General features: G+C 49.6%; 3 protein-coding genes across 3 annotated transcripts in view; all 3 read left to right on the plus strand.

Moving 5' to 3' along the window:
* The window catches only part of ZFYVE27 (zinc finger FYVE-type containing 27), a 76149-nt gene extending 64771 nt beyond the window's left edge, over window positions 1-11378 (plus strand). Inside the window, exon 12 of the mRNA XM_032607789.1 lies at window positions 11257-11378. Coding sequence (XP_032463680.1) covers window positions 11257-11306 — 50 coding nt within the window. The 3' untranslated portion in view covers window positions 11307-11378. The remainder of the gene's footprint in view (window positions 1-11256) is intronic.
* On the plus strand, window positions 6487-7461 carry LOC116741397 (voltage-dependent anion-selective channel protein 1-like). The gene is given in 3 exon segments (XM_032607791.1): window positions 6487-6807; window positions 6809-6962; window positions 6965-7461. Coding segments are annotated over 3 exon segments (849 nt in total). The 3' UTR covers window positions 7339-7461.
* The window catches only part of GOLGA7B (golgin A7 family member B), a 36179-nt gene continuing 33711 nt past the window's right edge, over window positions 11303-13770 (plus strand). Inside the window, exon 1 of the mRNA XM_032607792.1 lies at window positions 11303-11384. The gene's annotated coding sequence lies outside the window, so the exon portion shown is untranslated. The remainder of the gene's footprint in view (window positions 11385-13770) is intronic.

Genomic DNA, 13770 nt, shown 5'->3' on the forward strand with positions numbered 1-13770 from the left:
CAAAGTTCATTCATTCATTCAACAAATGTTTACACTGCATCTCTTACATGCTGGCTACTGTCCTAGGCGCTGGGGACACACCAGTGAGCAAAACAGACAAAGCTCCCTGCCCTCATGAGGCTATATGGGCATGTATTCAGTTCTGCTCTAGAGTGCAGCATGGTGATGGGGGGCCCAGAGGTGGGAGGAAAGATTGCTGTGTGCCTGTGTGTCCAGGTCGCTGGGAAAGGCTTCACATGAGAAGAGTTATTGGCTGGGGTCTTGAATGCTGAGTGGGATTCCCCGGAGCACACAGTGGAACAGAACTGGGGAACAGAATTCCCCGTTTTTTGCAAATAAATCAGCTCCAGGAGGAGCCACTCAGAGGAAAAGGTACCTGTAGGCTAGACTGGGGCTACTGAGGGACTTTGAGTGCTGTGCCAGAGGGTGTAGACTCTGCATTTGTAGCCTCATTTTCAGGGTCCCCAGCAGCGAGCAACTCTAGGGGAGCCTTTCACAGGGACTCCAAGATGAGTGGCGCCCCCTACAGTTGGGTCCTGCCACTCTTCCCTTCCACTCTTCCGTGGTCATGGTCTCCCCCAAGTCTCCAGCCAAGGGCTGGCTGGGTGGGTGCCTTTTGGAGTGCACCCTGATATGCTATCTTATCCCCGACATTTCTAGCGATCACGTCGAATAACTTCTCTCCTCCCTAGGCGCCTGTGTGCCACACCTCCTGATTTAGGACCAGAATGCATTAGCACCTGTTTTGTTTTCTCTCTGAGTACTGTCAAGGCGCCAGGTTCTCTGTGCCTATCTTTCTCAGCATAAAGTTCTCCTTTGGATACAGTGATTTTAACTGTGGGCTTAGCCCCACCTTGGGGCTCTGAGACAGCAGCAGGTGGAAGTTTGGGCCAGGTGTCCTCAAGTTTGGTCCTTGGAGCCTGCATCACCCTGCTGGAATGCAGAATCTCCTCAGATCTACTGAACTGGAATCTCCAGGGTGGGGTCTCGGTCAGCTTTTTGGACATGCCCCCCCAGGTTGTTCTTATGCATGTAAGAGAAATGCTCCTTAACACTTTGGGGAGCTGGGGCTAGGTTTCCTTGATTGGATTTCATGCATTTAGCACCCAGAGACAGTGGGACCTTGGCTCAGCTGGCCTCTGCCTGGTACTGCCGGGTCTCCTGAGTTACTACCCTCGAGACTGCTGTTCCTGGTGGAGAGGGTGAATCTTTCTTCCTTAAAGCTGCATCTCCCTCTCTGGGATTTCCACCCTCTGGATCACACCAAGCAAGCTGAATGCTTCTCCCAGATGCCTCTCTTCAGACATCTGAAGGCTGCTGTCATGTCAAGATCCTTGGTGTTTTGGACCAGTCTTTCTTATTGATTTATTTATTTATTTGGTTGTGTAGGGTCTTAGTTGCTGCAGGCGGTCTCCTTAGTTGCGGCTCGCCAGCTCCTTAGTTGCGGCATTCCAACTCTTAGTTGCGGCATGTGGGATCTAGTTCCCTGACCAGGGATCAAACCTGGGCCCCCTGCATTGGGAGCGCAGAGTCTTATCCACTGCGCCACCAGGGAAGTCCCTTGGACCAGTCTTTATTGTGATCTCTAGACACGCTGCTCTCCTGCGTGCTCTCTTGAATGATGACTCTGTGCTCTGAACTTTCTCTGTATTCTCATTTTCTCTTCCCAACATCCTGATAAGTTTGCCTTTATTATCCTCATTTCACAGGTGAGGAAATATAGGCCCAAAGAGGCCAAGAAACTTTCCTAAGGTTACATGACTAGTTTGTGCCAGAACTAGGATTTGAACCCAAGGGCAACTAGAACACCAAAAACCAGAGCTCTATTATGATCCCCATTTTACAGATGGGGAAATGGAGGGATCTGCCTAAATCACACAGCAGCAAGTGGTAGAGCTGCGCTATGACCCGAGAGCCTGCATTCTTCATCATTATGCCCAAGCCTGCCTTCCCACACAATCATCATGCCTGTATCAGAACCTCCACTGCTTAACACAGGGGATGATGGGCACTTAGGAAGCCGCCCAGAGAAACGCTGGTTAATATAATTATTGAAATTATTCTTAGAGCTTGACACTGCTCACACGTTATACAACATTATGTATTATATATATTTTATATACATTTATATATTTATGGACAAATATATATTATGTCAAAGGAAATACATTTCCAAACTTGAAATAACTATAAGATAACTGAAATTGCTACTGTTGGGTGGAGGAGGGTATTTCAAACCATCTCTGGGAGTGACCGATACTGTTCAATACACCCAGTGCTTACTGAGCACCTATCACGTGCCTAGAAGGAGAGGCCCCTGTGTCAGACCTACGGCTGTTTACTCACAGTCAAACCCCTTCCTTGCAGCCTGACTCAGATTTGGTTCAGGTACTGGGCGGCCATGTGCTTCATGACCCCTTCCCCAGCCCCAAAGGCCAAATGTTAATAAGCCCAAACCAGCCATTCTTACCCCTGACAGAATGTTAGCATCACCCAGAGAGGTTTTAAAAGTGAGGAGAGCTCCAGACCACAGTTATGTCAGACACTGTCAAGGTGTGTGTGTGGGCCCCCCAGGTGCACTCAGGGCCAGGTCTAAAGCAGTCATGATCATTCCAGTCTTCTTGCTAGCGGTTGTCTTAGGTCTGGGTGTGGGATACAATGCTGGCCAATGAGACATCAGGAGAAGCGTGTGTGGGGGGATGTAAAGGGAGAAACTCTCTGCTCTTAATACTTCACTTCTGATGCTTCTGGTCACCCAATATGTGAGGGCTTTTCCTACACCAAGCAATTCTGTGACACCAGCTGGGTGTTGTCCAATTCAGTTCAGTTCTGATACTATATACCTGGAGTTAACGTCAGATTCCACAGGTTAAGGGCTCAGTCCCATGAGAGTGTCCCTCTCTTCCCAACCCCAACTTCGGACACCAACTGCAAGTCCAGGTTGTTACCTGTGCTTCTAACTCACTCTCTATAAGTTGCAGGTTCCCATGACTCTCTCCTTGAGTTCAATTAATTGCCTAGAATGGCTCACAGAACTCAGGAAAAGTTTACTTATGAGATCACCAGTTTAATATAAAAGGATACAACTCAAGAACAGCCAGGTGGAAGAGAAGCATAGGGCGAGGTGTCGGGGAAGGGACGCCCTCTGGGTGTGCCACCCTCCCAGCACCTCTACATGTTCACCACCTAGAAGTTCTCTGAGCCCCTTCAGTTAGGACATTTTTAAATGGAGGCCTCATCACATAGACGTGATTGATTAAACCATCAGCCACTGGCGATGGAACTCAATCCCCAGCTCCTCTCCCCTCCCAGGAGGCTGAGTTCGGGGACTGAAAGTTCCACATCTCTAATCACATGATTGCTTCCCCTTGGCAACCAGCCCCCATCCTGTGGTTGCTGATCTAGGGGTTTTCCAAAAATCACCTTTTTAACATAAATTCAGGTGTGGTTGAAAGGACCTTGTTATGAATAACAAAAGATTCTCTTTTCACCTTATGGCTCTTATCACTTAGGAAATTCCGAGGGTATAATGAGCTCTGTGCCAGGAACAGGGATGAAGACCAAATATATATTTTTTGCTGTAAATCACAATATCACAGGGGAGCACCAGGGAACATTTTAATGGCTCTCCAGACAAGGGACACAAGGGTCGCTTCCTGTCTTTGGATGATATGGTGTGAGCATGGACTGCTTGTCACTGTTGCAGGCCTCTTATGACCATGTGGATAAAGTCAAGAGAATACCAGGGGGACTTCCCTGGGGGTGCAGTGGTTAAGAGTCTGCCTGCCAATTCAGGGGACACGGGTTCGATCCCTGGTCCGGGAAGATCCCACATGCTGTGGAGCAACTAAGCCGCGAGCCACAACTACTGAGCCCGACTGCTGCAACTACTGAAGCCTGCGCGTCTAGAGCCCATGCTCCACAACAAGACAAGCCACCGCAATGAGAAGCCTGTGCACGGCAACAAAGAGTAGCCCTCACTCGCCGCAACTAGAGAAAGCCCGCACACAGCAGTGAAGACCCAACGCAGCTAAAAAAAAGAGAGGGGCTTCCCTGGTGGCACAGTGGTTAAGAATCTGCCTGCCAATGCAGGGGACACAGGTTCGAGCCCTGTTCTGGGAAGATCCCACATGCCGCGGAGCAACTAAGCCCGTGCGCCACAACTACGGAGCCTGCACTCTAGAGCCCGCGAGCCACAACTACTGAGCCCACGTGCCACAACTACTGAAGCCTGCACACCTAGAGCCCACGCTCTGCAACAAGAGAAGCCACCACAATGAGAAGCCTGCACACAGCAATGAAGAGCGGCCCCTGCTCGCAACTACAGAAAGCGCATGCACAGCAATGAAGACCCAACACAGCCAAAAACAAAATAAATAAATAAATAAATCTTAAAAAAAAAAAAAAAAAAAAAAAAAGAGAATACCAGGGAAGCTGACCCAAAGCCCTGTTTTTGTCCAGCCACTAAATTAACATGATCTGGAAGACGCTTGCCTCCAGGCTAACTCTTGTATGAGATAATAAATGACCTTATTATGGGAGCTACTTTAGTTGGGCATTCTGTTACTTGCAGCTAGCAGCATTCCTAGTTGTTATGGTCCCTAAAGAGCTTACAGGGCTACTGGGGGGACAGGGCAGGGAGCACACTCAGGGAACATTTGGTCACCGTATGGCAGCAATAAGTAACTCAGCACCAAGCAGGCTGTTACAGGCACTGCAATGTGGGAAAGAAGGACAGGATTGGTGGGAACTGCCAGGTTTGGGAAGAGCTCATGGAGAAGGAGGCGGGAAGGTGGCGAGTGGGTAGACTTGAGATTACAGAGGTGAGTCCGAACTTGGGCTTTGAAACCTGCCTCTACCGCTCACCAGCAGGGAGACTTTAGAGACCAAGAGTGACTTTACCTCTCTCGGCCTCAGTTTCTCAGCTCTTAAGTGGGGATGATAATAGGGCCTAAATCATGGGGTTTTGTGAGGATTTGAAAAGACACTTAGCACTGTGTGTGGCCCAGGGCAGGCCCCCAAGTGAAAACCATTGTGATGACTATTCCTGAGGCATGAGTCACTGTCAGAACCCTGGTTGCAGCCACACTCCTGCCACCAGTTCTTAACCAGCCAAAGCGCTTTCCTCCCCTCTGCAGGTCTGGGCTCCCCCGCCACATGTGGGCGTGAAGAAGAAACTTGCCGGCAAAGCAGCTCTTTCTTCAGGGATGCTTCTATTTCTTTTTGCTTGTGCTATGCCTTTGTTCTCCATGGTCTGGATTTCAGGGCTCGGCTCTTCCCCTGAGCCCAGATTTCCCCCTTCACACAGATCCTGAATTGGTCTCCAGGCCTGTGGCTTTTTTCTGGCCATGAATTTGGACTCCTTTGTCTTGCAGATCTATCAATTTTTTTTCTTAATTTAATTTTAATTAATTAATTTATTTGGGCTGTACCAGTTCTTGGTTGTGGCATGCATGTGGGATCTAGTTCCCTGACCAGGGACTGAACCCGGGCCCCCTGCATCGGGAGCATGGACTCTTACCCACTGGACCACCAGGGAAGTCCCTGTCTTGCAGATCTGGAGGTATCCCTTCTGACCTGCCCCAGTTGGCTGCCCTGAGGATAAAGCCTCCCTGCTGATGAACTGGCTCACAGGTTGCTGTGAGCCTCCAACTTCTCCCCCAGAGTACCCCTGACAACAGAGGAGCGCGAACACTGTTTGAGTCCGCCACAGTGAGAAATGTATCTGAAGCCTCATGTCTGATCTTCAATTCATGTGGATTTTGCAGCTTACTTCCTGACTTTAACAGGTCATTATAGTAGAAAAAGTTTACAATAACTAACCATTAGGAAAGAATACAAAGAGCTTCCATAGCTGCCCTATTAATTAATGCATGGACCACAGTTGCAATGAGTCTAGCTATTTTTTAATATTGAACTGAATTAAAAAAAGAGAAGGTCAGCTTCTTTCCTCTGTCCAAGGTTACAATATGTCAAAACCCCAGACCCCTGTAACTCTGTGGTTGTGAAAGGCAACAGTTCTTTGTGCACTAGCTTTGGGTAATCACCAATGAGAGACACCTGGAGTACCATCAAAGCCATGGGCCGGTGTAGCAGGTTCAGGCTTCTGTTGATGGTAGGCCACGTAGCCCAGGAAATGCCAAGAAATTGTTCCTTGGCCTGGTGATGCCATTGAGCTTTGCTTCTTGCTGCCTTCCAGGTCCTTGTCTGGCCTGCCCCTGCTTCTTATCAGGTCTCATCCATGTGACTTGAATTCTGCAACTGGTGTCTGTCTGCTTCTGCCCTTTGTGTCAGATAGGTTACGTGTAACAAAAGACCTAAACAGACTGTGGCTAAATCATTATGACACTGAATTATCTCAATATGAAGTCTGGATTTCTTCCTGGAGGATTCACAACTCATGGAGCATGATTCCTAGATGTCCAGCCCTTAGGACAGAAAACAGCATTTGCCAAGGTGTGCAACCTGCAAAGAGGGGTGCAGAAGATGGTTGTGCCTCTCACGTATGCTGATCTTGGCAAATCTGCCAGGGATGTCTTCACCAAGGGCTATGGGTTTGGCTTAATAACACTTGATTTGAAAACAAAATCTGAGAATGGACTGGAATTTACAAGCTCAGGTTCAGCCGACACCGAGACCACCAGAGTGACGGATGGTCTGGAAACCAAGTACAGATGGACCGAATATGGTCTGACGTTTACGGAGAGATGGAACACTGACAACACACTAGGCACGGAGATTACTGTGGAAGATCAGCTTGCACGTGGCCTGAAGCTGACCTTCAATTCATCCTTCTCTCCAAACACTGGGGGAAAAAAATGCTAAAATCAAGACAGGGTACAAGCGGGAACATATCAACCTGGGCTGTGATGTGGATTTCGACATTGCCGGCCCTTCCATCCGGGGTGCTCTGGTGCTGGGTTATGAGGGCTGGCTGGCTGGCTACCAGATGAATTTTGAGACCCAAAGTCTCGAGTGACCCAGAGCAATTTTGCAGTTGGCTACAAGACCGATGAGTTCCAGCTTCACACTAATATAAATGATGGGACAGAGTTTGGTGGCTCCATTTATCAGAAGGTGAACAAGAAGTTGGAGACTGCTGTTAATCTAGCCTGGACAGCGGGAAACAGTAACACTCGCTTCAGAATAGCAGCCAATTACCAGATCGACCCTGACGCCTGCTTCTTGGCTAAAGTGAACAACTCCAGCCTCATAGGGTTAGGATATACTCAGACCCTAAAGCCAGGTATCAAACTGACACTGTCAGCTCTGCTGGATGGCAAGAATGTCAACGCTGGTGGCCACAAGCTTGGTCTAGGACTGGAGTTTCAAGCATAAATGAATACTGTACAATCGTTTAATTTTAAACTATTTTTCAGCATAGCTACCTTCAGAATTTAGTGTACCTTTTAATGTTGTATGTCTGGGATGCAAGTATCGCTAAATATCATGTTAGACTTCCAGGTTAAAGGTGATTCCGCTTTAGGGTGTTACCTTTTCAGAGGTACAGAAGAAACCCAATTTCAAAAAACGTCCTTTCAGCTGTAGACTTGAGGGGGAGCTTGCTGCCCCTCTAGAGATGTCAGGTTCCTTTTTTACCTAGAAACGGCTGCAAGTGGAAGCTGATAATTTGCAGGCACTTTGTAAATTCGTATTGAGTAAATGAATGAAATTGTGACTTCCTGAGAATTGAACCTTGGTTTCCTATCCTGATTGAGGAGAGGCTGTTGGATGGTGTATACAAACTCATCTGAAAGGGACTTTTTTAGGCAGGGACTTTTTCCACCCCAATCCATCACCTCTTTTACACCAAAAGTAGTCTGCAGGGAGTGGTAGCTGTTTCTTCTGTGCCATTTTGGGGTGGAGAAGGTGGATGTGATGAAGCCAATAATTCAGGACTTAACTGTGTTTTTTCTCATGTGTTTATTTTGCCCTTGCACCAGAGTATGAAGTAGCTTCTAAGAGCTCCAGGTGCAAGCTGGGAAGAGTCTCTGTGACTGTAATCACATGGTGACAACACTCAGAATCTAAATTGAACTTCTCTTGTATTCTCGCCACTCAGTTTATTTTTTAGCAGTTTAATGGGTACATTTTAGCGTCTTCCATTTTGTGTGGAATTAGTTCCTCCCCTTCAAATGCTGTAATTAACATCACTTAAAATAAAACTTGAATAAAATGTTGAAACCTTAAAAAAAAATGAAGTCTGATCCAGAGTTGATGAGCAGCTCAAAAATGTCAGCAAGGACCAGGCGCTATTGATCTCTCTGTTCAGCCATATTCACTGGGCTTGCTTTTCTTAAGCTTATTACCTTTTGATGGCAAGATGGCTGCCACAGCTCCAGCCATCATGTCCTCACACAAGCACATTCCTGGCAGGAAGGAGGAGGAAGGGGTAGTTTCTTCCATTAAGGGGTAGTTCCTAACTCTTTAATCAGGAAGCAAGAAGCCTTTCAGCAGATTTGTCTTTATGTCTCATTGGCTAGAATGGTATCCTGACTACAGAGGAAACCGGGAAAGTGAGAATCTAGGAAAAGCAAATGAAATTACTGTGTTGGCTTTAGCCTAATCATGATTCATCTCCTGGGGCTAGAACAAAACCAGGGTCTGTGGTGAGGAGAAGGGGCAGATGGCTTTAGAGTAACACTAACAGTATCCTCCACAGTCTTTCTAATTTCCCGTGTCACCATCAACCTACTGACTCAAACTGTCTGGTCCACCCCCTGCCTGTCTGAGGAGAAAGAATGGAACACCTCCATTGGGGTTTGTTATTAAATCTGTCAAAGGGAAGAGATGTCCTCTTTCAACAAATCTCATAGAATTGCACTCTTTGCCAGGCCTGAGCAAGACAGAGATAGCTCTCACCTCGACACGTCTCAAGACTGCTGACTCTTGAGAACAGAGATTTTTCTTAAGAAAAGGCTGATCATTAATTAGCTCTCTCACACAATTATTCCCCAAATTAAGTTTGGGTACAATGACTATCTCTAATTGGCTATTGTTATAGACAGAGAATCCATACGTCTGCATTGCTTTCAAATGCAGCATGGTCTAGGAGGGGCGTGTGCAGAAGCAAGGGCACAGACCTGGTAACTCCTGCCAAGATTTGAGTCTTGGCATGGCCAATGTGACCTTGGGCAAGTCCTTGAACTTCCCTGGGCCTCTGTTTGTTCCACTCTAAGTCTGAGACCTAACAGCCACTCCCAGGGTTGTGGTGAGGATGAACTGGGACAACTGAAGCCAAAGGACTTGAAAGGGAGAAGGCTGTGGTACTCTAAAGCTGTAGTCACTTCTTGCCTTCACCATGAGCACATTTTCAATTATGTATTTGCACTTGAAATTGGCCACCTGCTGGCTGACTAACTTTGTTAGAAATCAGTTCCATGGCTCATTTGGGAGCAAGGTTCTTACACCTCGTTGGCCTTCTTGCCTCTTTTTAAGCTTGTCCCAAAGAGCTGGTGCCAGTCTCCAGCTTCTTGATTTGTGGGTATCTGTGAGAGGCTTTTCCCCTCTTTTATTCCATTGCTTTTTTCTTTTATTGTTGAGGTAAAATTTCTATGCAGTAAAGTCCACAAACCTTTATATATACATATATATATATATATATATATATATATATATATATATTTTTTTTTTTTTTTTTGCCATAGGCGGGCCTCCAGCTGCTGTGGCCTCTCCCAACGCAGAGCACAGACTCCAGACGCGCAGGCCCAGCGGCCACAGCCCACGCCGCGGCATGTGGGATCCTCCTGGACAGGGGCACGAACCCGCATCCCCTGTTTGGGCAGGCTGACTCTCAACCACTGCGCCACCAGGGAAGCCCTATATATTTTTTAAATGTTTTTAGCTGTGTTGGGTCTTCGTTGCGGTGCACAAGCTTTTCATTTTGCGGTGGCATCTCTTGTTGCGGAGCACGGGCTCCAGGCGCGCAGGCTTCAGTAGTTGCAGCGCATGGGCTCTAGAGCTCAGGCTCAGTAGTTGTGGTGCACGGGCTTAGTTGCTTCGCGGCATGTGGGATCTTCCCAGACCAGGGCTCGAACCCGTGTCCCCTGCATTGGTAGGCGGATTCTTAACCATTAATTCTTAACTGCGCCACCAGGGAAGTCCAAAGTCCACAAATCTTTAAACGTACTATGTAGGTTATGTGTTTTTCTGTATGTATACACGTGTGTAAGTACCATCCAGAGCAAGATACAGAACATTTCCATCACTTCAGAAGGCTTCCTTGTCCCCTCGCCATCAGTACCCCACCCTGCCTTACTCCCCACCTGCTGCTTCATCAACGCAGCTTGTCCTCACATCACTTAGTAACTCTTCTTGAACTTCCTATGAAGTGGCATCGTATACCCTGTATCTCACATAGTTCTTGCAATACCTTCTCTTCTATTTTCCTTTTTCTGATCAGTTTTAAGCAGCCTGTCAGCCCCTCTTCCTGATGGGCAGAGCTCCTCCCTTCTGGCACGTCACTCCTGACATTCTGATTTCATCTGCTGAGATGGGCAGAGCCCTCAGACATGCCTCCCCTGTCAGGGGGTGTCCAGGACATGTGGATACTTCCAGGGACCCGCAGGCTGGGCTTTTTCTCCCTCTTGCTTCTCCCAGGGGCAGCTGTGAGGCTTTGTCCGCTCTTGCCATTGCTCTCAGAGGAGCTGGGCCTGGGCTGGGGGATGGACCCCCTGGGCAAAGATTTCTGAGGAGTGGCCTGAAGTGAAGACAAGCTGGGTCCAGGTCCTTGCAGGAGGCATGGGAGGCTGGGGGGCTTTAGCGGGGGAGTGGATAAAACTGGAGACCCAAGAGAGGTCTGCACCACAGGGGATGCTCACGGAACATCCAGGGATGCTGGATGTGAGTGAATTACCAGGTGTGAGTGAGTTAGACATCAGCCCGGGCTTCCTCTGCCAGGGAGCCGGGAAGGGGCTCTCAGACAGGCCCCACCCCTGCTGGCCAGCACGGCTGACCTTAGGTGTGATGGGGCAGGAAGTCCCTTTTGACCTGCCTGTCCCATCTTGCCTTCACTTATTTGCTCCTGTAACAGCATTTGCTGGGAACCCCCTAGGTATGCTGGGCAGTGAGCTAGCACCGAGGGCACAGGGGTGAACACAAGGTCTCTCAACCCAAGGGCTCACTGTCTAGACCAGGCTGCAAACGGCTGGCCCACTTCCATCCAGATTTGACCCTCAGACGTGCTTGCTTCGGCCCCCATAGTTTAAAAATTGGAAAACCGTCCATAAAAATCTGATTTCTGGCTTCTTTCAACAGATCAGAAGATCAGGCAACCATGGTTTGCATACCTACAGCTGGTGGGCTGAGAAGTGGCTGCTCCCCTCTGCGCCCTCCCAGATGGGTATGCTCGCGCCAGTGTGCTGAAGGCCCCATCACTCCCTACGGTACTGTGCCTTTTTGTCCTCTTCTCTCACCACTTCCCTGCCTGGCTCCTGTAGACATCTAATTTCGACAGGAGGAGTTAGTGCAGGCTTCACAGAGGAGGGCAATGCGTCTTGATCTCCTGGGAGCACGTGTCCCCCTCCAAGTCTTCTCTGTATCCTACTCCTCAGGGTGAGTGATTTCATCAGATCCTTTCCTGGGAGAGGACTTACAGTGTGTGCTGGGGGGCAGGGAGACGAGTGGGAGATCAGATGCTGAGCTGACGGCACCAAGACCCATGGAGGTGGTGCTTAAAGTTTGGACACCTGGATCAGAATCACCTAAGGGTGCAGGTTCAAAACGTGGACCTACTGCAGCAGAAGCTGGAGGGAAGTTTCCAGGTAATTGTTGAGGTCGCTCAAATTTGAGAACCAAAAGGAAGAGGAGGCTGGGGCTTATAGGGCAGTGGGACCAGACAAATCATGTTTTCCAGGGCACAGCTGGGGACCCCACTCCACCTTCCAGCCACCTGATGGAGTTTTAGTCTGAACAACTCTACCCCTTCTCGGCACAGCTGAGGCCCTCACCAGGCTAAGGGCATGAGAAATATCTTCCCCAGCCTTCCTGCCCCTGCCCCTGCACCTGGAAGAAAGGTCATGCTTGCTTTTGCCAAGCCTCGTCATTTCCCTGAATCTTTGAACTGTCAGCTGGGCAGGGGCCCTACTCTAGGGAGAGGGACAGTGGCTGGCTGGCAGGTAAGGGCCACCTTGTCTCCCCTTCACCTTCTCGGCCAGGTGGCCTGACAGTTGCTGGGCTCTGGCCAGGGGGCTGGAACCATGGCCCTGGGCAGGGAAGGAGGGGGATTTGGCGATTTGTTCAAAGAGATACGCTTTCCTGAGTTGGGGAGGCAGGACGGGGCCCTTGGATTACTTTTCCTTTGGAGCCTTCAACTGGGGGGTGGGGAGGTGTAGGCTGGGGTGGCCAGGGTGGGGCTAGGCTGCAGGAAGTGAGTAAGGAGGCCTCGTTCTCTGGATCTTGCAAGTGGAGGGTGGTGCCTCCCTAAGGGTGTGGTGCCTAGGGGACGAAATGCGAGAGGTGGTCACCCCACTCTTGCAGGGACCTAAGAGTGAGAGCCTCCTTAAATGTTGTCTCACTCACCTTCCCCTAGTCCCTGTCCTGCACTTCTGGTCACTGCACCTCAGGGAGCCCCTGAGATTTGCTCGGATCGCAGGCAAAGGATGGGAGAGCAGGACATCGAGAACATTCTTGTCTCTCGGACAAGACCATGCATTCTCAACCTTGGCTGTATGTTGGAAACCCCTGCGAGCTTTACAACATCCTGATGTCTGGTCCCCATCCTCAGAGATTCTGATTTAATTGATTTGGGGTGCAGCCTGCTCTTGGGGTTTTTAAAAGCTCCCCAGGGGATTCTAGTGTGCACTGAAGCGTGAGAACCTCTGATCTAGACCGTGCAGGGTGGGTGCTGTTTACTGGTTTTCCATTCATGGGTTTTCATTGTGAGCAACAGACCACCAGTCTCAACACAGACTTCTAAGGGTAGTACAAGAACACTTAGAACAAAGCAGATGGGATATGAGGAGAGTGGAAAGAAAGCCTAGTTCCCAGTCTGTGCCAGACACATCGTGTTTTTTTTTTTTTTTTTTTTGCGGTACGCGGGCCTCTCACTGTTGTGGCCTCTCCCGTTGCGGAGCACAGGCTCCGGACGCGCAGCCTCAGCAGCCAAGGCTCACGGGCCCAGCCGCTCCGTGGCATGTGGGATCTTCCCGGACTGGGGCACGAACCCGTGTCCCCTGCATCGGCAGGCGGACTCCCGACCACTGCGCCACCAGGGAAGCCCACATCGTGTTTTTATTTAACAACCAGCCCTGGGAGGTGGATATTCTCAGGCTCAGTTTACAGGTGAGGAACCTGAGTCTTGGCCATGTTAACCACTCGTCCGGGTCCCACCGCTGTGGGATGGCAGTGCCTCAAATGAAATGGATATGTGACAGGTAGCCGGTGGGAATGGAAGTCCGTGCTGCTGCTTTCAGACTCATTTCTTTTTTTTTTTTTTTTTGTGATACGCGGGCCTCTCACTGCTGTGGCCTCTCCCGTTGCGGAGCACAGGCTCTGGACGCGCAGGATCAGCGGCCATGGCTCACGGGCCCAGCCACTCTGCAGCATGTGAGATCTTCCCGGACCGGGGCACGAGCCTGTGTCCCCTGCATCGGCAGGCGGACTCTCAACCACTGTGCCACCAGGGAAGCCCCCAGACTCATTTCTTAAACAAAGCATTTCTGGGGTTGGCTGGGGGCATGGGGAGGAGGCTTGGCAAAGAACTGAGCCCCCAGCTCCTCTCTGCCGCAGGACAGAGGGTGGGGAGGAGTGAAGGCTCTTCTGGCTTCTTCT

Source organism: Phocoena sinus, chromosome 16 (assembly GCF_008692025.1).
Source record: "Phocoena sinus isolate mPhoSin1 chromosome 16, mPhoSin1.pri, whole genome shotgun sequence".
NCBI lineage: Eukaryota > Metazoa > Chordata > Mammalia > Artiodactyla > Phocoenidae > Phocoena > Phocoena sinus.